The 21,151-nt window shown below is 40.2% G+C and overlaps 1 protein-coding gene across 3 annotated transcripts in view; it reads left to right on the forward strand.

The window, feature by feature from the left end:
- Positions 1-20,685, forward strand: part of usp45 (ubiquitin specific peptidase 45) — a 52,971-nt gene extending 32,286 nt beyond the window's left edge. For all 3 annotated transcript variants that reach the window (XM_082551210.1, XM_082551209.1, XM_082551211.1), the window contains exons 7-18: positions 242-337; positions 550-680; positions 9,755-9,842; positions 12,944-13,025; positions 13,484-13,575; positions 14,278-14,334; positions 14,560-14,691; positions 15,828-16,494; positions 17,031-17,128; positions 17,243-17,329; positions 17,502-17,646; positions 18,774-20,685. In XM_082551210.1, coding sequence (XP_082407336.1) covers positions 242-337; positions 550-680; positions 9,755-9,842; positions 12,944-13,025; positions 13,484-13,575; positions 14,278-14,334; positions 14,560-14,691; positions 15,828-16,494; positions 17,031-17,128; positions 17,243-17,329; positions 17,502-17,646; positions 18,774-18,904 — 1,806 coding nt within the window. In that variant the 3' untranslated portion in view covers positions 18,905-20,685. The remainder of the gene's footprint in view (positions 1-241; positions 338-549; positions 681-9,754; positions 9,843-12,943; positions 13,026-13,483; positions 13,576-14,277; positions 14,335-14,559; positions 14,692-15,827; positions 16,495-17,030; positions 17,129-17,242; positions 17,330-17,501; positions 17,647-18,773) is intronic.
- The last annotated feature ends 466 nt before the right edge of the window (positions 20,686-21,151 follow it).

Genomic DNA, 21,151 nt, shown 5'->3' on the forward strand with positions numbered 1-21,151 from the left:
TTGGTGTGCTTGACCATTATTTACAACAAAACCATAACATGAATGAAACAGATACTGACAAAGTCTAACTTTGAGGACATAATTTGCAGTTGGGGAAAGGTGACAAATCACATTAGATGTTATTGCAGTACTCAGTATATTGCAAAATGTTAAACTGCATTAATATTGTATAAGCGAGTCCCACCTTTAGAAAACGATGACCCCGCTTAACAGTCTTAACATGATTCTGTTTTCCTCACAGAACCTGTCCCAGACACACATGCTCATTGACCTTATCCAAGAGGTGAAGGAGAAGGGGTACAAATTGAGGATCTGCCCCCCTCCAGAGACAAATCTGGTACAGCTTATTATTCTCATTAATAAAGGAGAATTATGCATATTTTAATATGCATAATTACAGAAATTTTTGAATGCTGTTAGAACTTAGTAGTAGTTAAAATTGAAGTATTTTCATGTTTTCTGTATTTCTGGCCTTATTTCATAAACAAGATACTAATTACTTCAAATAAGAACAACATGTTTTACTTTCATGTGTTCTTCCTATTCCAGAGTCCACTAACAGTAGTGCTGCCCAGTCCAGAACCCTTGACTGCCGCCATGTTTGCCTTCCTCCACAACATGAAGGATCCAGGGAAAGGCTGTGTCAATCCCAAAATCCTCTTCAACCAACTCTGCCAAAAGTAAGGCACAACCTTTCATATCACCTGCTACTTCCTGTGAACCCAGAGCCTCTGCTTTATGTGTCCCCTCATCTGTGGGGAACATGAGAAGTAATGTAAGCTAGTGAAGCTGGAGCAGAGGCTATGTTGATTTGAATATTTTCATTCTGAAGCAAGCAGAGTTGGCAAAAGCAAAGGCATTCTGTACTTAAGTAGAAGTACAAATACTACTGGTAACAAATACTCCAGTAAAAGTTGAAGTACTGATACAACTTCTATACTCAAGTAAAAAAGCACAGGCTCAGAAATGCACTTAAAGTAAGAAACTTCTGTGGAGGATGCTTCTATTTTTATGCAAGGCTAACTGAACCTTGTGCTATATTAACGTAATGATAACATAATCTCAGTAGATTGAAATCACTTTCACTTTCGTCTAACTTTTTTCATTCTAATGATACTCATCTTGAATCAGAAGACAAAGAAGGAAAATAAAAAATGTGTATCTATTTTCTGTTGCCTACACTGTAGAGGGTCCTGCAGAGTATGTGGCAGTCTGAAGTCTAATCACTACCATCTATTCTGGTCCTGCCCAAAAATTAGGGTTAGGCAAGATATCCACAAATGTTTGAAAAAGATTTTCTGCACACAAATCCCCTTTGATTTCTTATATATGTACTTAGGCCTCCCAAATATAACTAATCCAGCAGATAAATATCTACTGAGAATTATGTTAATGTCAGCTAAGAAAACCCTGACAAGAAAATGGCTCCAAGCATTGGAAGGAATACAAGAACTGCACCATACTGTCTACCAAATATTTATAATGGTGAGGCTCACTATGTCTTTGCAGCTTTAAAGAGAGAAATTCAACAAACCCTGGTTTAAGTGGAGCCAGTATATTAAAGAGATAAGAAGTAATTTTGTCTAAATAGCTTACCTTACCTAGTAAAACAACTATGAGGTGGAAAATGCCATCAAGACTGGGCCAGCTGTTTCCACCGGTCCTACTGTTCGGTTTGTTGGTTTCTTTCTTGTTTTTTTTGTGTGTGTGTGTTTTGTTTTGTTTGTGGTTTTTTTGGTTTTCTTTTCTTTTTTTTGCCTACAATTAAAATCACAACCAGATATTTATTAAAAAAAAAAACATTTTACATAAAAAACATCTGGAAAATTCAATCGGGACATACCACTTCCATCTTGCTACAACTTTGAGGAGTTGAAATTGTTTGTCATATGTTTGTCTCCAATGTTTAGCAAAATTGCGTATGGACAAATACTATACATATAAATGCCAGGTTTCTTATTTTCAGGAATGTTATAACGCTCCTAATGTAAATACTTTGTGCAAGATAATCAATAAAAACTTACAAATATTTAAAAAATGTAGGGAGTAAAAGCAAAAAGTAGGCAGAAAAAAACAACAACTTTCATATATCTGAAAATAGTACGTAAGCACAGTAAAAAAGTATCTGTACTTTGAGTACACAGATTTTATTGACAAACCTTTCAGACATTTTGAACTCTGGTTGTATAATTGCGGACCTAAAATCACCAATCATCATACACCAGCTTCAGACTCCTGCCAATGTTTGGTTTCAGGGTCAGTGAAGCCATCAGAATTCACCATAATTATTGTTCTCCATCACCACTGCAGGAGCCACAGCTTCCACCTGCTTTCATCCCTTTACTGCAGCAGTGCACACTTTTAACCAGCCTGACCCCAGTAGCACATGGTCTCTGCTGAATGCCTTTCACACACACTAACCTTGACGTACACGGAACATGCACTCAAATCACTGTACCGCTGTAGCTAGCCATTTGTAGTTCTCCTGCTTCTCTCCACATGGCTGTGCCACCTGTGTCGCATTTGATCCAAGGTCTGACAGACTGTGTGACAGGCAGACCTTGCTCTTACATGAAAAGTGTGGGTGTCTGGTTGGCTGACTTATTGGTTGAGCTTGGTACCCTGCTGGTTGGGTCCACCGTGTTTGTGTGTATGGAGGGGGCTGGGGCCTCACACTGTTTAGTAGTGCAGGTGGATGACCAGAGCATTTGATGTTGGATGACTGGATCGTTCTCTGGTGCGGCTTTTACAGTTATTCTGGTACCTAGCTTTTATCAGACAGACCTCTGTGGGTGTTTGTGTAGTGTGTGTTTGTGGGATGCCACCTCACCTGGCACCACCTCGCCCTGCAACGCATGCAGGCAATTGTGCATTCAGACAGCAAGCACTGCACACTCTTATGCACTCATACATGTCTAATTTCAAGTAGAACTAATCTATTCCACTAAAATACATTTGAATAGACAGATTTGACTTTAAGCTTCACCACACTTTATGCTACTCTTTGTTTAAACTGTATCAAATGATTAATCTATTCATTTTTCCATACAGCTTTATTGTAGTACAGTAAAATGACAGATTTAATACATTGTTTTTATGCTTCAAATGGCAAAGAGGTGGGAAACAGGGGATATGTTATTTTATTTTATTGCTCAATTACAGCGTTCATGTTTATTCCCAATGACAATAATATTTGATGCACTTTATTATCAATGTTTTGTTTTTATAACTTTTTTTTTTTTTTAGGTAAATTCAACTCACATAATCTAATACAGCGGTCTCCAACCTTTTTGCGCCACGGACCGGTTTATGCCCGACAATATTTTCACGGACCGGCCTTTAAGGTGTCGCGGATAAATACAACAAAATAAAACTAGTACCGGTACCGAAAAAAAGAAGATTTATTCATAACACGCGTGAAAAGACCCAGGAAAACAGAGTTAATGATCAAAACGATAACAAAATAACGCTGAAAACCGATAAAAACCCTGAAAACCATACATTGCACACCTGAGCCTCAACTCTCGCAGCCCAGTACCAAACGACTCACGGACCGGTACCGGTCCGAGGCCCGGGGGTCGGGGACCGCTGATCTAATGGATAGAGATATAAGCATTCAAGTTATTGTATGTTGTAGCCTTTTACAGGTATGAAGTTTATGTAGACTTTTTGCATCCCATGGTGTAGTGGTTAACACATTCACTTGGCAGGTGAAAAGTTGCTGGTTTGCTCCAGCCAGAGACATAAATCCCCTTCATGGTTGCGTCAAACCAAACGTGCAGAGCTATTCGTTTTGGTGAACCCCTTGTTTATGGCAAGGAAGCAGGGATGACTGTTTTTGGTATCGCCATCTTGATGTCTTGAAGCCAAATTCAAAAAGTGAGGAACACTGAAGTAACGCATTCATCACACATCGCTTTGAAGCTGACGGACGGTTGTTTGTGGATAGCCAGGTTCCAGTGGTCTGGGCGAGCCTCTAATGTATGTACTATCACCTGGAATTGAGAGAAATTTTTCTTGGGTGTCGCCCACTTCCCATCGCCAGCAGTTATTTTGCTTGTAGTCACTTGTCTCTGGTCACAATTGCTGCAGATTCCTTTCAGGCTGTATGTAGTGTTCAATATATATTTATTTTTAATGAGGGGTTTTGTTTTGTCTGGGTTGTTGTTTTTTTTTGGGGGGGGGGGGGGGGGGGTTGTTTTGGGTTTTGTTTTTGTTTTTTGTTTGTTGCTTTTTTGTTAGTGTTGTGATTGGCAACTTAACTTTTTTTAAATTTACTTATACGCCACAGAACATGCATGATTCTGAGCCTGATGATAGCCTGCGCTATCACCTGTTTTTAGACGACTCCTCACAGCAGCCTATCTACATTTACTCAGGCCTAAAGCCTTTGATCTGAAAGGCCAAGGCCAAGAACTGCTTGTTTACTGGGACATTTTTCTTTCTGTTGCAGCGACCTTTACAGTACCTGTACTCTGAAAATGTCCTGCCATCCTCTGCAAGTTCTTCTCACTCAAAGAGGATTGGGTCTGCCCTTGGCCTGTGAGGGCTAACAGCGCTTTTATCATTTCTTTATCAGTCTTTCCCTGTATGTTTGTGTTAGCACACTGCATAATGGGGCCTTCAGTCTGTGATCAGCACAGTTTAAATGGTTTTTTTCTACTTAGCAGGGGTTAATGATTATAGCCATGGCTGATCCAGTGTTTTACAGTATTCCCACGCAGAGCAGACTCTGATTTAGGCTTTACTCTCGGTAAAGGGAAGTAAATCTGCAGGCTGGAGCTGTTGTGCTTTGAAAATAAGGTAGAAGTTGGAATAAACAGCACTAATCTTCTGAATTATAATGACAAACACAGTCTGTTTCCGACACCTTGAAACAGCCATATGAGTCAACCTACTCTACTCAGCTCATCCTGAAGTCGAGCCCATTTTTGTGTTAAATGTGCGTGTTCACATGGATTTGACCTTAACCAGCTGAGTACCCCACAGCTTGCTTCCTCATCCTCCTGCCAACAGCACGGGGTCTGGTCTGTGCTCAGACCAGTGCCAAGCAGTGTGTGTCGGACGGCCAGCACCACACTCTGTATCTGGTGCCAGTGAGGGTCCCAGCTTGTACCCAGTGTACTACAAAGCCAGTCAGTGGCACAACCGGGAAAAAAAAAATTACAGACACAACTGTTTGTCTGTTTTCCTTTTTGGACCTGGACTTGAAATGTCTTAAGTATTAAAAATGACAATTTTTTGAGAATTTTCATCATTAATGTCCATCACTTTATCTGGATGCATTCGCTACACATGTGTAATGCACAATCTGGAGGAAAAAAGGCCACACAGAGGGCATTCATCAACACCTGCTTCTTTCAAGGACTGATTCCATTTTCAGGACAGCCACTGGACACTCTTGTGGTGCAAAAAAATGAAAAGTATGCTGGCTCTCTTCTCTGTCCGTGTACTGTGTCCACATACTCACATCTTTCAAAAATTGTTCATAAATAAGCCTTGTGAGAAGCCTTTCATCCCTGATAGAAATAGCACATGACAACAATGGATCCCATCTAGTGCTGGCATCCAGGTCACTTGCACATACAGCACACACCACATTAAAAGAAGAGAGACAGATTCAGAGTTGGTATAAAAATAAGAATAATAATTTTGACATGTGCACATATTCAAAGCTGGCATTGAAACTTTACATCCTTTCCCTCAGCTCTGCTGCTCTCTATCTGGTTTGTGAACACAGGACACCTTCGAATAATGATGTTGAGAGCTTCATGATCAAAACCAGAAAAATATGAATTAAAAGTACAAAGCCAATCTTTGATGGCGGTTCAGTGATTTTTTTTTCTTTGTATTTTTTCCCTGTTGCACTAGAATTTTTGTGCGTTTTTATGGAATATTTCAATAGGCATAAAATCTTTTTATATTACAGTTTCAAACATTGTGCCATTTCTCATTGACGAATCAACCTTTAAATACGTTACTGTGTCATGATATATGAGTTTTCTTTCTCTTATACAGCACTAGTATGTCAGCATCAGTGAGGGTGCAGACCAATCCATGTAGTCAGAATGAATGTTTTTGGGGGGTTTGTCTCTCAATTTCCCATTAGTGAAGTCAGTAGTTAAACTAACAATGTTCTCAGAGTGACAACAAATGTTTATTATTTTTAATTTGAAATTATTCATAGTGTTTAAATGCTGCAGTGAATGCAAACATTGAACTGCAATGTTTTAAAGCCGTCTAAGAGTAAAGGACTAATAATAATAAACGTGTGTGTGTGTGTGTGTGTGTGTGTGTGTGTGTGTGTGTGTGTGTGTGTGTGTGTGTGTGTTCGACTTGGGGGGAGCTTGTGTGGCCTTGTGTCTGGTACTAACTCATCCGGCTATTAATTGTGTTAGCACCGCAGCTGTTTGTATTGGCCAGATTGAGAGCAGGGCTACAGGGCCCTTCTGCTTTGTCTCCACTGGGATGAACTTCCAGACCTCCTCATTCCCACTGATACCAACCATGTGCATTCATTTTTTTTTCTTTTTCACTGCCTCTCTCTTTCCCCCCCTTTTTTTTCTGTCTCACGCATTCTCCTCTCTGTTTTGTCTTCATATTTCTCTCTTTTAGTTGATCAACAAATTCAGTTGGCAAAGCTAGATGGAGGCATTCCTTTACTTGCTGCTCTTCCTGGAGGCTCGCCAGTAAATAACATATGTTCTCTGTACCATCTTCACCCCTGCACGTTGCCTTCTGTTTGCACAAAAAGAGGCATGAAAGACAGAGATTAGGATAAGATGCGAGTATGTGGGGCAACTTTGATCTCCTCCAGATTTACAGGTTCTGACCTGTGTTGAAGAGAGGTGCTTGGCCATTTCTCTCCTGGACATCCATTTGTTCATGGCAATGTGTCAAGGGTGTAAAAAGCTGTTTTGGTCTGAGTGATCTTCCCACATAAGTAGGATTAGGAATGTCATTAGGAGAATGTATTGGTCAGAATTTATATTTGACACACTGCATTCCTTTTTAATAATTATAATAGGATTAACTGCTTTCATCAGACAGGAACAGGTGTGCAGCATTCCTATTCAGAACATTTTGGCAAACAAAGAAACTTAACATACAAAGATCATAGCATAGCAAAAGATCCACAATGGCTTGAAAGGAGTTAACCCACTACTACGCACTGCCCACCTCTGACCACCCTCAATGTTGTCTAATCAGGAATGTGGCCTCTCAGTATGTGTTATCCCTGTTGAACCAACCTGTCCTTTGGTTATGTGGTTGCCTCGGCCCAACAGGTTGCAGTAGCTCCAACCTTGGCTACCCATCTGCCCCTGGCATCTGTCCTCACATCTGCTTCACCGTGGACAGCCAGGGGTCGGAGCCAAGGAGAGCCTCCCCTCTAACCACTCTAATGGTGTCCATTCGCTTTACCAAGAAGATTTGTGCACAGCAGAAAGTCTGTTTTGTGGAAGTATCCAACATAGAGGAGTGGTGACTTGCCTATGAACCTCTTCTTATATTGCTTAGAGAGCTTCATTGTATTTATTTTTTACTTTTTTATGGATGGAAGAATGGTATTTAATAAGACTTATTTAAATCTTTTTTTTTTCATCCAGTATAATTTTTTTTTTTTATAATAAAGTATAATGAATTTATAATTTATTGAAGTTCAGTGTAATAAGCAACTGCTTTCACAAAAAGAAGATGTTTAATTTTATCTGAGGGGGACCTGCTTTCACACAGTTCATTTGCTAGTAGCAAATAGGTGTTCATCCTGGTAATGGGGTTACTCAGATGGAGCTAGAGCTCATCTGGTGGTCTGTTCACATTAGGGCTGCCACAAACGATTATTTTGATAGTCGACTAGTCACCGATTATTTTTGCGATTAGTCGACTAATCAGATCATCATCCATTAGACGTAAAACTACAGCTTATTGCACCAGCAGCATCTGCTCTTATATAACTATCATTAGCTTACAGCTTTAAGTGTTTAAGGTCTGTGCTAACTAAAAATAAAGACAAGATGATAGTTTATTGAATTTTAATGAAATTTGCAGATTGTTTCGGTGAAGTTTAATAAACTCCTTGCTATCTAAAATATAACAGGACACTGGAGTATATTCTGGAGCATCTCACACTTCTGATAATCAGCTGTCTGCTTGACGTTTATTCAGCTGTGTAAAAACTATAACTTTAATCTCAGACAAACTGATTTACTCAGGAACAAATAAAATACAAAAAAAAAAAGCCAAACAATAACATTTTAAGTTATCTAAGTGACTCATATATATTTAACCTGAGTAGCGAAAGACGGCGGTGGGTTTGAAAACGATTTGCGGGGAGTCCGGTGTTCTCACGGCGCTAGTGAGCCTAGCCCCCGGCTCGCTAACGAGCTAGTGGGTAACAGATGTCTCCGAAAACGTCGGAGCGCTTTTGAAAATATGTGGTGTCCTGATAAACTGAGCAGATATTTGAGGTTTACACAGCTACATTCTCGCCTGAAAATATGTTAAACGTTTATTTTGTGACCCAGAAAGAATAATAAGAGTAACATTAAAACTAACTAGCTGCCGCCATTGTTGGAAACTGCGCTGGGCCGCGCTATGAATTCTGGGACACAGCTGCTTCTTCTTCTTCTTCTTCTTCGGGGTTTAACGGTAGCTGACATCCTTGTACATGCAATGCTGCCATCTTCTGTTTCAGTCCGTTATTACACTCTTAAATCCTGCCACTTATTCCTGCGTCTTTTGTGATCGTACAAAGTTTCAAACGACACGTCGACTATTAAATCAGTCGTCGACGATTTTGATAGTCGACGTAATCGTGACTAGTCGACAAATCGTGGCAGCCCTAGTTCACATTCACTAAAATTGCTCCTCCTCCTACAGTTTTGGTCAGAATATAATCAAACATGTGATCACTGTGTGTGAGTTCACCCAACCTGTGCTCAAGCTCAAGGTTGTTTTTGTGGTTTTATGAGCACCCAATTATGATGTACTGAACAATATTCTATTCAGGCCATTTAGTGAAGTTGTTAACCTAAGATCCTGGATATGACTGTTTGCAAGCGTCCTCGACTTCTCGGTGGATTTTAATTCTCATTATATTGCGCATTAGAGCCAACCAACGACAAGTGGACTTGCAGCTTTCTTTCTGCCCTGCACAAACATTTAAAATCTGTGATTTGTCTTGGGTCATGAGCCTAATGAGCTACTCTGTCATTGATGTTCTGGTTTTAAATCATATCTAGGGACAATTCAAAATGTCTTGTTTGGGTTTCTGCTAACATGACTGTATGAAGAAAATATTCTGTCCACCAAAATAACTTTAACAAATTGTTTGTTGGTCCTTTAAGTGTATAAGTTTTATACTGCGTCCACCTGGATTGTGAAAGGAGGAGTTATAGTGGCAGATAGGATTTCACAGATCCAGCAGTGAAAACTCTTGAGAGACCTTGACGCACGGTTTCTTCTTTTTGCGTGTTTTGCCATGGATTCTAATTGCTTTGTGTTCAGTGGTTTTCTTCTAGACTCGATAACGTGTTCAGTTTTTGTGCACAAACAACAGACTCTTTTGAGTCAGATTCACTCCCACGTTTGATGTTGTCACTGTTTTCACAAACATCCATCCTTCAGTTAGTCTTAACTTTGTTTTCTGGGTGTTTTTTTTGTTTTTTTTTTGTTGTTTGTTTATTTTGTTTTTGGGTTTTTTGTTGTGTTTTTTTTTTTTCTAAAAAAAATATATGTTTCTGTTTTTCTCCAGAGCTCCATGCTTCAAGGGCTACCAACAACAAGACAGCCAGGAGCTTCTGCACTACTTACTGGACTCCATACGAGTAGAAGAAACTAAAGTACGCCTTCATACATAATAGGCTTTCATGTATTTCAATAATCCATACGATTTGGGCGATGTTTTGTTAGATTATGTTCTTCAATCAAGCACAAAGTGTTTGTGGTTTATTTTTGTCGTCTTCATTCAGGTGCATTTAGAACATTTTGTATGAGATAAATTTGCAGAAAATATGAACAACATGAATACATATTAAGGTTATAGCAAACATTAAGGCAATAGATTTATGTGTTTTAGTTTCAATGTGCTTAGGTATAGTTTTCTGCTGACTAGGAAATATGTGATACAAAAACAAGATTTAATTTCCGTCTAGATTCCTTCAGCCTCCTCTGTTTCGAGATTATCTGCTGTTTTTAGCTCACTTTGTGGAAGTCCCTTTCTGTCCTCTTACATTTATGCTTTGCAATGGGTGTTGAATCACCTGCAGTATGTCCAAAAATTGACCTTTTAACCTAAATTTAAATTCTGGGGAAGTGAGAATTTTGTTCTTTTTGCCACACAAAACTTGTGTGTGCTGGATCAAAGTTGCTGGCACTGCAGTTCAAGTTTTCACCAAACTCTTGTCTTAAAAACATCAAAGTCTTACAAAGGGAGCTCTGTCTTGACAGTCTGAGCCTGCTGGATGAATTTATGGTACACCCTTTTAATGTCTGGAAAAAACCTAACATAAGCTTGCTTCTGGTCATGCTGCTGCTGCCTTCAGTCTTGGATGCTGCAGACTCTTTCAATGAAGAGTGCTGTTTGGTCTCTGGGTCATGGCCACAGACTCAGCTCTTATTGCCAGTGAGAAAAAACATCGGGTCAGTTAGACACAGAAGTTGATATTTACTTGTGGAAATTATCAGAATAGGACTTCCATGACTGAAAACGAACAGCTAAAGGTGGTGATCAGGGAGTCGACCTTGAAGGGGAAAGTAGACAAATTTAATGGATTTTATCTATTGACTTATTTTTTGTATGAGCAGAGTGACAAACATGATCACACCTCGTGTCAACATATAAATATCCAAACCTAAATTGGATGGATAACACAAAGTACAACCTCACAGAGGTGCTTGATTTTTAAAGTTTGCTCAAACACTCAGCTCGATTGCTTTAAAAAAAATGCACATTAGTAACTTGGTGATGATAGTTCAATCTCACATGCTAATAATTAAGTTAAAAAATGCATCGGAATAATTCAGATGGTTGATTTTTAGCTCCAGCGGTATTACAACTGTGTTTATTTCAAAAGCCATGAGGAGCTAATCATTGTCTTACTTGTTGTTAGTCCTATCAACTGCTCCACATATGCATTGTGCTGTAATTCAGTAAAGATCTTAAAACTTATCCTAGATGGCTATCACCATAAGACATTCATCTGTGTTTTTGTGGGTGGCTTTGTTCGCTCACATAAACCCATGTCATCTTTAGCCAGCAGTTGTGGTCAAAGCTTATGGTGCCATGTTTTTGGCAAGTACAGAGAACCCCTGCCCCCACAACCCTTCATGGGGCAATTAGGAGACCCCACAACAGCCCATTGGAGGGCTTAGCTGGCCCCTGTGATCCCACCAGTGGCTGTGTGAAACCAAGGAGGAGAAGTTAGCGGGTGTGTTTAGTGGTCAGCCCCGGGCCCACGAAAGGGCCACGGGCTCGGCTCCCCTGTTCCTATTCAAACTTGTGAACAGTAACAGTTGTGCCACTTAGGGGACTTGCAAGTGGCATAACCGGCATCATTGTGTGATCTTGGGAAACCCACAGCTGCTGAATGAGCTCCAGGGCCGTCCCATTGTGCTTGAGGGTCGCCCACAGCCTCCTCCCAAACACACATGCACACACACTCATCAGCCCGTCTCCCAATCCAATCAAGGAGGTAAAGAGGGAGGGGGGGTATGGCCTCCGCTATTCATTGACTCAGAAACTCATTTATGCAGCACATTCAGAGATTCAGTGGCATTTTAATCCTACATTAGCGAATGCCTTTTTTAAAACTCATAAGTCATACCAGTTACTAATGTTTCTTGTAAAAATCAAAGCATTATTATTATCCCGTGTTCTCAAACAGAAAAACAGGATGCACACATCAATTCATGAAACGTTGATTCATTCATAACTGGAATAAACCCATTTGCTTCTTATTTGTATGAACACACAAATTGAATATTAGTGATAGTACATCCACATCATTGTGTGTGTGTGTGTGTGTGTGTGTGTGTGTGTGTGTGTGTGTGTGTGTGTATAAGAGAGCGGGAGAGCCACGATATTGTGTTCCTCTGTGTGTAGCCAACCTTTTAGAGGCCCTAAGTGTTTGTGTTTAATGGCCATTAGTATCAGAGATCTGAATATGCTAATTTAGACCCAGTCAATTATCACCAATTAGCTGAGATGGGAGGTATTACCCTCCCAGGGCATGGACTGTCCTTCTTTGCCCTGTCTTCATTTTAGTTTCCACCCCTGCACACTTGTACCAACTCTCTTCACGCCCCCCGACCAGATTCCCCTCCCTTTGGCCCATCCTGTGTGAGACAGTGCATGCTGTTACTTTTGGGGGAGAGAGATAGAGAGCATGGGGGTTACTGGTAATTAATTAGTAGGAGAGCCACATCCTGGTTTGACCACGCTCTCTGAATGAGGTGCAGACTGGCCGGGCTGGGATTAACAGGGTTTTTTGACCTAAATAGCCAGTGCAGTGTGTGGGTCCCGGGACAATGGGGGCCGACTGGTCTCGACTCAGACATGGACCATGGCCAATTATCTATTGATTGGTGCTTTACTGTGGCTGTGCCTCTTCACAGCTCTCTCACAACACACTCACTGACCATGTCACCTCCAATAAGACAACGACACACACACGAACATGCACATTTAATTAAGTGATTTACATGATAACATTTTTGGACAAGCACAATAATTATTTTACACTAATGATGCTTATAATGGGTATACCTGTCAGGCTCAGCTGCAGGCGAGATTGTGATATGTCAATAATGGATGTAATAAAGAGAATTCAAGAAATATCCCCCCAAAAATGCATTTTATTTGCATCATTTATATAATTAATTTGATTTATGAATATTACCTCAAATGTGACTTCTAGTATTTTTCTGGTTTTGTTATATGCAGAGGGTGAAAGCAGGCATTTTAAAGGCGTTCAACAATCCTACAGAGAAGACAGCAGACGAGGAGACCAAACGCCAAGTCAAAGGTTCGTATGGAGGCGGCACACGGCAGAGATCAATAGTTCCATCTTGTGGCATTTGGAGGAAATGCAGTTAATTTACTCCTGAAGCAGAGGACAGTTTCATGAAGAGAAGAATAAACATCCTCATGTTTTAGCGCACCCTTCCAGTTGTGTATCCAAAATTGATTGTGTATAATCAGTTATTTATACAGCAGCTAATAAATTTAAATAGTTAATTATGATCTGTGTCACTTGTTTTTTATTGACCCATGTTCTTCCTTTGTCTCAGCAGTGAAAGTAGTCCTTTATTTGCACTTTTTGATCTCATTAATTCTCAATAGTGATTGTAAATTGTGATGCTTAATAGTGTTTAAAATGGAAATTATAGTGTTGAAAATTTTGAAGGTAATCTTGTAACAGCAATAATCACAATTTTCATGCATAAATAATAAAAGAAAACCTTTTGTCTTTTTCTCCATCAGCATACGGGAAAGAAGGTGTGAAGATGAACTTTGTCGACCGCATCTTTGTCGGCGAGCTCACAAACACAATCATGTGTGAAGAGTGCGAGCACGTAAGCGAGTGAAATAAAGCAAAGGACCTGAATAGTCGGGAAGAACCAATCAGGCACTGCTCTGTAGGGTTTTTTCCCCTCTGTAGAATTAGAACGTATGAAGCACATGAGGGTTGACAAGCTGGCATTTCTTAAACCAACCAGCTCTGACACGAGTCGCTTTTTAATAGCCGTGTAACCTAGTTAGGACTCATTGTGAGACATTTCATGCCTTAATTATTTGATTTTTTTTTGCTTTGAATGATTGTCACAGGAGCAGCACTGGTATTTTTCAGTTAGTCAGAAATTGGCAGACATTTATCTCTAACCAGAAATGAAAAGACAACAAAACTAAGCAACAAGATTTCTTTACCAGCTGTGACGTCCAGGAAACATTCCAGAATTAATCAGAGGTAACAAATGGAAGTCAGTGGAAAAACAAACATAAATCATTTCAAGGACCAGCTCGAAAACCAACTGTTTACAGCAGGCATTTACAGTAAATTGTGGAAGCTTAGAGTGGTTAACAAAGCACATGCCTCTATGCAAACTAAAGAGTATCATTGAAAATGGAGAGCAGCAGGTGTGGAGCTAAGAAAGAGGAGAGGAAATGAAAGCATTTTCATTCATCTTCTCTTAGACTGCAGCAGAACTATGATTTTAACTGTTGAAGAGATTAAAAGTTTATATCATGACACTGACTTGCAGTTATTTATCTTTCAGATATCCACAGTAAAGGAAGCCTTCATTGACATCTCTTTGCCCATTATAGAGGAGAGGGTGAGCTGCTGTAAATTACATTCATTGTGGATCATTTAAAGGATACAAATTAACTCTCTGAGACAGTTTGAGCTGGTAGTTATCTCACAGATTGCTGGGTTAGTGGTGCATTTCTCTGTTTTATGTTTTGTTTTGTTTTTTACTGGCCAACCCCATCTGCTGAAATCAGTTCAAAGTCCTTGTTGAAACTTTTTCTTTGCACCTTCATGTTTTTGTTGTGCTCAGATATCAAAACCTTCCAACCCTGGTAGGCTGGGGAAGGGCACCCGGGAGCAGGAGAGCCACACAGCTCACAGTGAGCAGGTTCCTTCTGCAACACACTCTGTCAACAGAAATACCAGGAAGCTGAGTGGACAGGTGAGACTGTTGTACAGGTATATTCTGCTCCTTTTCTTGAGCATCATCATCATTATTATTATTATTATTATTATTATTATTATTACCGCTGCCAAGAAGGTTATGTTTTTGGTAGTGTTTGTGTGCATGTTGTTCTGTCTAGAAATGCAATCGTATGGACAGTTTTGAATGAATTCTCCTAAAACTTTTTCTGGGTGTAGATATGTGTTAGCAATCCATTGAAATTTGACCATGAATGGCAACCACCAAGATCTGCAAGACCAACTTATTATCTGCAAATTAACAAAAAGCCTTAGAACTTAGGAACTATGATTCTTACAAGTATGGTGTGTATTGTCAACATATAGAAAGTACTATAAAAATATTACAATTTATTGACCTCAGGGTCAAAGTGATTAATAATGCTATTTAAAGAGCTAGAGCTATTTAATACATTTTGAGTATAGTTGATTTTCTTCTGACTTTATATGCATTACAGTAACAGTTATAACAATTCAAATACACGGCATTAATTGTTTTGGGGTTTTTGTTTGTTTGTTTTTTTAGGAAAAGAAAATAATAACGTTTTTTTTTCTTCTAACTAAAGATTGAAACAATGTCCACATAAATAAAGAAAACTAAAGAATAATTGTACTCATCATCGAGTACATTATAATGGGGTTCACCAGGATAAATAACAAAACCAAACTACAAACTTCTCAAAGTACCTTTAAAAAGAACAAAGGAAACAAACTGAATATATAGAAAATGCAATGCTGTTCTCTGAAAAGTAAATACTGCCCAGAGAGTGAGCTGCCTTGGCAGAGGTTTTCTCTCTCAGAGTGCTTCTGGTTGTCCTTGTTATGATCTTGGTCTTTTCTCTTTCCTTTATATGAAAACTGCTGTAGGTATTTGGTTTCTCTGACATTGGTTTCTGTTTTTCTAATGCATGATTATGCATTAGATGGACTGTTGTGGTTTTTAGTTTTGGTGAGAGTTCCTTTAGAAAGACTCTTAGAATGCTTGTGTACAGATATGAGAATTGTATTTTATTTTTTTTAATGAATGAGAATTTAAAATAAAAATGCAGTATCCTGTGTGCATCCAGTCTTCAGTGTGCATGATAATGATAATGTACTTGTTCTCCCTTTCCACAGAAGCAACAGAGCAGGAGGTCTTCCAGCTCTGTGGAGGAGAAAGGAGCAGGCTTTAGTGGGGACCGACCAGAGGACGAAGGTGTTGCAGGTGGATCAAGCCACTGCGTCTCAGTTTGTAAGATGGCGGCTGCCGGCAGCCTGTCGGACGGCAGCGAGAGAGACTCGGGCGCTCAAGACAGCAGCAATGACGCCGACAGCGAGGCCTCTGAGAGCGAGTGGACGCCACGTTCCTCCAACCAGAGCCACAGCCACAGGCACATGTCTACCCCATCATCCACCTCCACCCTCACTCCGTCCCCTACGCCTGTCTCCGCCTCATCTCCTTCTTCATCGTCTTCCACAAGGCAAGGCGGCGCTGTGGAACAGCTAGTTAGCGCCGTCTCTAAAGTCAACCTGAGCTTCAGCTCTGGGGACTGCTCTCCATCTGCACACTGTTCTCCAGAGGAGCACGGAGAAACACAGAGCCGAGACAATCTCCACCATCAGCACCACCAGGGGGCCTTCCAGGCTCTGTCCCACAGTTACACACCCAGTTCCAAGGAGTGCTCCATCCAGTCCTGCCTCCACCAGTTCACCTCTGTGGAGCTGTTGATGGGCAACAACAGGCTGCTCTGTGAGAGCTGCACTGAACGTAGGATGAAGCAGCTGCGCAAGAGCAGCTCAGCAGGTAAAAGAAAACAAGCATCTGGAAGCAGAGTACAATGCTTTGAGGATGAGGAACCAGCATTTTCTTTACAAGCATATTTTAAATTATTTCCAGATTATTGTACATTTGAATCCCAGACCACAGGTTGTCTGTATGCTACACGCAAAATCTTCCATCGGAGTATTCTTCACATTCTTTACAGTTGGTTGTGTGGAGTTGGTATTTTTGTCGTTGTGGGTGGGAAAGAATAAGAACATACACAGAAAATTGTCTGTCCAATCCTGTAGCGGTCCACTTCTTTGTAGTGTGAGTCATAACATACACAGAGCTGAAATCTCAGGCCTTGGATCTGGGGACTCACTCTCATGAGCTGCTGCATGTCTTCACATATCAGGCTGCTGCTCTAAAACGACCGCTCAAGTTTGAACAGACGTCCAGGAATCCATACTGCCCATACTGAGTGGCTGATATTATTTTGGCTTGCTTCTGTGTTTGTCTAAATTACTCAAGTAGTTAATAGTTGTAGCTGACATTACTGTGTTTTTGTGTTTGCATAGATAAGAAAGTGGAGAAGGTTTACACCAGCGCTAGGAAGCAGATGCTCATATCCTCACTGCCTCCTGTCATCACATTGCACCTGAAACGCTTCCACCAGGTAGGCAGCCATAACTCTGTTTTCTTCAGCAAAATCATCAGTAAGTTTGAGAGCCTAATTGTTGATTGGTGTGTGTACGTGTGTGATTTTGTTGGTTTTTTTCTCTCCTTTAAGGCAGGGATGAACCTCCGTAAGGTGAACCGCCATGTTGACTTTCCTCTGATTCTGGATCTGGCTCCTTTCTGCTCTGCGTCCTGCAAGGTTTTACAGTTTAAATTTTCTGAAAACTTTCCTGCACCTTCAGATTTTTTCCGTGACTACATCACTTTGTTGGTTCAGCTTGTAATGAAAGTCCTTGGTTGGTGGTAGTTTTTTTTTTTTTAAAGTTTAGTTTTACTTTTTGCTAATCTTTCTTTCTTTTTTTTCCCACTAGAACCTGGCAGTCGGTGAGCGTGTCCTCTACAGCCTGTACGGGATTGTCGAACACAGTGGCTCAATGCGTGGAGGCCACTACACTGCATATGTAAAAGTGCGCGCTCCACAGAGGAAAACAGAACAACAGCACAAGAACCTGTCAGGTCAGGGGCCAGCTCTCCTGAGCTCTTTCAAGACCTTCTATCTGTTATTTTCTTTCTGTGTTTTTGTAAGCTTAGTCAGTGTTTTGGCAATAAAACCCTGACTCCCCTGTAACCTCAAAGATGTCCTCCACAAAGAGCAGGTTGAATGGAAGTTTTTTGTGTTCTTTGGAGCCATGTTTTTCTCTTTCCCTCTTTCATTTTCTTTTTATATCGTGTCCAGGTTTGCAGAAAAGCTGAAAAATAGCTGAAAACCTCAAGGAAGAAGTTTTCCTTGCTGCTTCCAAAATAATGTTAAGAAATTATGTCTTACAATAGGAGCTTTTAGTTGGCGATGACACACAGGTCTCACATCTCTACAGTGAATGCTGACAGACTGGTGAATCGAGCAATTTCTTATCTTAAGGCCTTGTGACATCTCTATTAAATGAAAGTTTGTCTTCCTCAACATTTCTTCTTCCTGCTATAGCTGCTCAATGTAAAAGTATTAAAGTAACTTGCTACAATAATTTCATTTTAACTCAGCTAAGCTTGAAAGTATTATTTTGTATATATAATCATGCTTTGCTTTTTTTCATGTGAGAGTAGTTGGTAAAAAAATTTATCTTATTGCCAACATGTCTGCAGGTCCTTTTTAAAAATGTGTTTTAATTAAAGACTTTAAAAAGTATTCAGGTTTTTTTAATTTATGCAGTCTTGTTGCTATAACACGCAGGTAATAGCAGTGAGTTAGCCTGTTGTAATCTGTGACCTTGTTATTTGAGGCTTTCTGTCTGTTTACTTGATGGCCCTGGTCTTACCACTTAGTTACCATAAATCGAGTGTTGTCAGCTCTCAGAACAGAGTTTAAAATGCCCCTTGTGACATTTTGAGGGTTATATAAAGTTTCATCCATTGTAACATATAGAAAATAAGAAGAGCACAATGAGTCCACTTTGAGCTAGTTTCAGCACTCCTTACTGGCTAGCATTATTTTAGCTTTGTTGCTATGGAAGCATGAAGTGACAGCTTGTCCCAATATTTACTCCCAGTAACCCAGTATCTCCTTGTATTTCCACCCCCCGACTCCAGGAGGAGCCTTTATGCCTCACGATGTTGACACTGTGGGTTTTGTTTTTGTTTTTTCCCAGGTGCCAGGGACACCTGCAGCAGCTCCCAGGGCCAGTGGGTGTATGTCAGCGATACCACAGTTCAGATGGTACCAGAGTCAAGGGTACTCAACTCTCAGGCATATCTGCTCTTCTATGAGGAAATCCTCTAACATGACAGAAGAAAGTATTTATCTCTAGAAAACCTCCTTTTGCTTTGTGTTGTTTTTGCAGAAGCCTGTAAACTCCTCTTACTGTATCTTTGGGTGTTTTGGAGGCAAGAAAAGGGAAGGATTTCACTGTATACACCTTTGTATTACTTAAATTGGCACCTTTAAATATTGTAGATGTATAAAGGATAAAAGGATTTTATTTTGTGGCTTAGAGATTTTCATTCATGTTCTGTTTTTTATTATTATTAATATCATCATTACTATGAAAAGCCTGCTCTTTAAAAAGAGGCTAGGTGAAAACCAGAGTGTTATTGAACCTGAGCTGTAACACAAATGTTACGGTCTGTCTCAGCCACAGTCACGTGCCTGAGATGTAAAATGCATGATAGTTTACAACTATAACTAACTGGAAGTGGCAGAATTTTACTGCATGCTAACCTGTACCCGGCGCCTATGAGTTGGTGTCGGTTGCGTGTATTTGTGTGGGTGAGTGAGCGAGAGACCAGTGAATGTAGTTTGAAGGTGCTGTGTACCATTTTCACATCAGTAAATGATCGCCAGCTTAAATCAGACTTTGCAGTCTGGTTGTGTTATGAATGTAAATGCTCCACACAAAATATTTGAATTGTGAGGCAATGGCTTCAGTGAGAGCGTGATCATTAGTGACAGTAAAGACGAATATAGACGAGGAGGAGCCGAGAAGCAGCATTCTGTGGAGTTCACTGGAATCTGTGTTTGTACATTTGAGACACCCAGTCTGAAAAATCAGCCTTGGCTCTGTTGACGCAGGATACACACTGGCTTAACATACTGACTGAAGTTGCCACACAGCACCTTTAAAGAAGTAGCACAACATTATTCTACTTCGGCCTTTTTCAAAAGGATTGTTTTCTTGAAATCAGAATGTATAAATGTCTGACTATCAGTGAATTGAATTTGCCAAAGACAAGTTTGTTTGGTTTTTTATTTCTGCGGCAAGTTTGAGCTGAGTTTCTTTAACATACTCTCCCTCAAGGTCATCGGTGTAGTTCTCCCCCCCCCCCCCGCAGGCAGGCGCACTTGATGTTTATCGCATCAACAAAGCACTTCTTCTGCCTTCATTGTATTTCAGCTCCACCCGAACACACGAAAATGTCAGACAGTCAGCACCACAACAGACTTGCTCTTCATTCTCTAATGCCATGAATAAGCTTGAGCATAAAAGAAGAAAAAAATGAGAGAAACATGTTAGAAAACAGTTTAAAGGCTTAAAAAAAGGCTAATAAGAAAAACCTCTTTCTGTAATGTGCATGGGTTGATGTTCTAATGAATGTATTGCCTATTCTTCAAATGTCCATGACAAATGACCTGTTTTTTGTTTTTCTATGAAAATATTTTAGATTCAACTACTTTTATTTCTCCTGCTTTGCCAAACGATTAGACAGAAAAGAGTTCAACGTATGCATCCGAGTTTATGAATTATGTTCGACTGCGACAGAAAAAATACAAAATCTGTGCCTCTCTTCACGGTTAAGAAACCCGTGGATGGTGAGAAGACAACTTGCAATCATATAAAGAGGGATATGCGTGGGTTATTTATGTACAGTATTGCTTACTGTAAGCAAAAACAGTACTGAGTGTATGTAATTGTACATATAGGACAATACAAAACTCATGGTGCTCCAGGCGTGCAGGGTTTCCTTCCTCAAGACAAATTCTTGCTCCCAGAAAAATATTTAAATTTGCTTATGGAATGAACATAAAACATAATGTATAAAAATAAACCTAATTTATGAACAGTATATTCAACGATATTCTTTTTTTTTCTTTAAGCTTCTCTTGTGCAACAGCTCTAGTAGTAGAAAAGAAATCACAATAGATTTAATGTTTTCTGCTGCTAAATTGGTGTCATGCTGGGTTTTGTTTTTTGGGTTGTTGTTTTTTTGTTTTTTTTTTACTGCAAGCAAGATGTCGTCGACAGTCTCCCTCTTCCTATCTCGGCTGTCACTGCGGATCCCGCCGTGCCACATTCAGCCAGTCTTCGCCCGTTATCGGCCGTGACGGGTGCAAAGCAGCACTGCTTCAGAACATGTCGGGAGCTGGTGAAAAGGAGGTGGGTGTGGAATCAGGAAAAAGGGCAACGTCCAAAGACATTCGCCCCGCGCGTTCTCTCACTCCCACACGCTGTGACATCCCGGCTGTGCGGCTGGAACATAGAACATGTTGTCAAACCGCCACCAAACAAGACGAGTAAATCTTTTCTGAAGT

This window comes from Aulonocara stuartgranti, assembly GCF_965226115.1.
Source record: "Aulonocara stuartgranti genome assembly, chromosome: 11".
Taxonomy (NCBI): Eukaryota; Metazoa; Chordata; class Actinopteri; order Cichliformes; family Cichlidae; genus Aulonocara; species Aulonocara stuartgranti.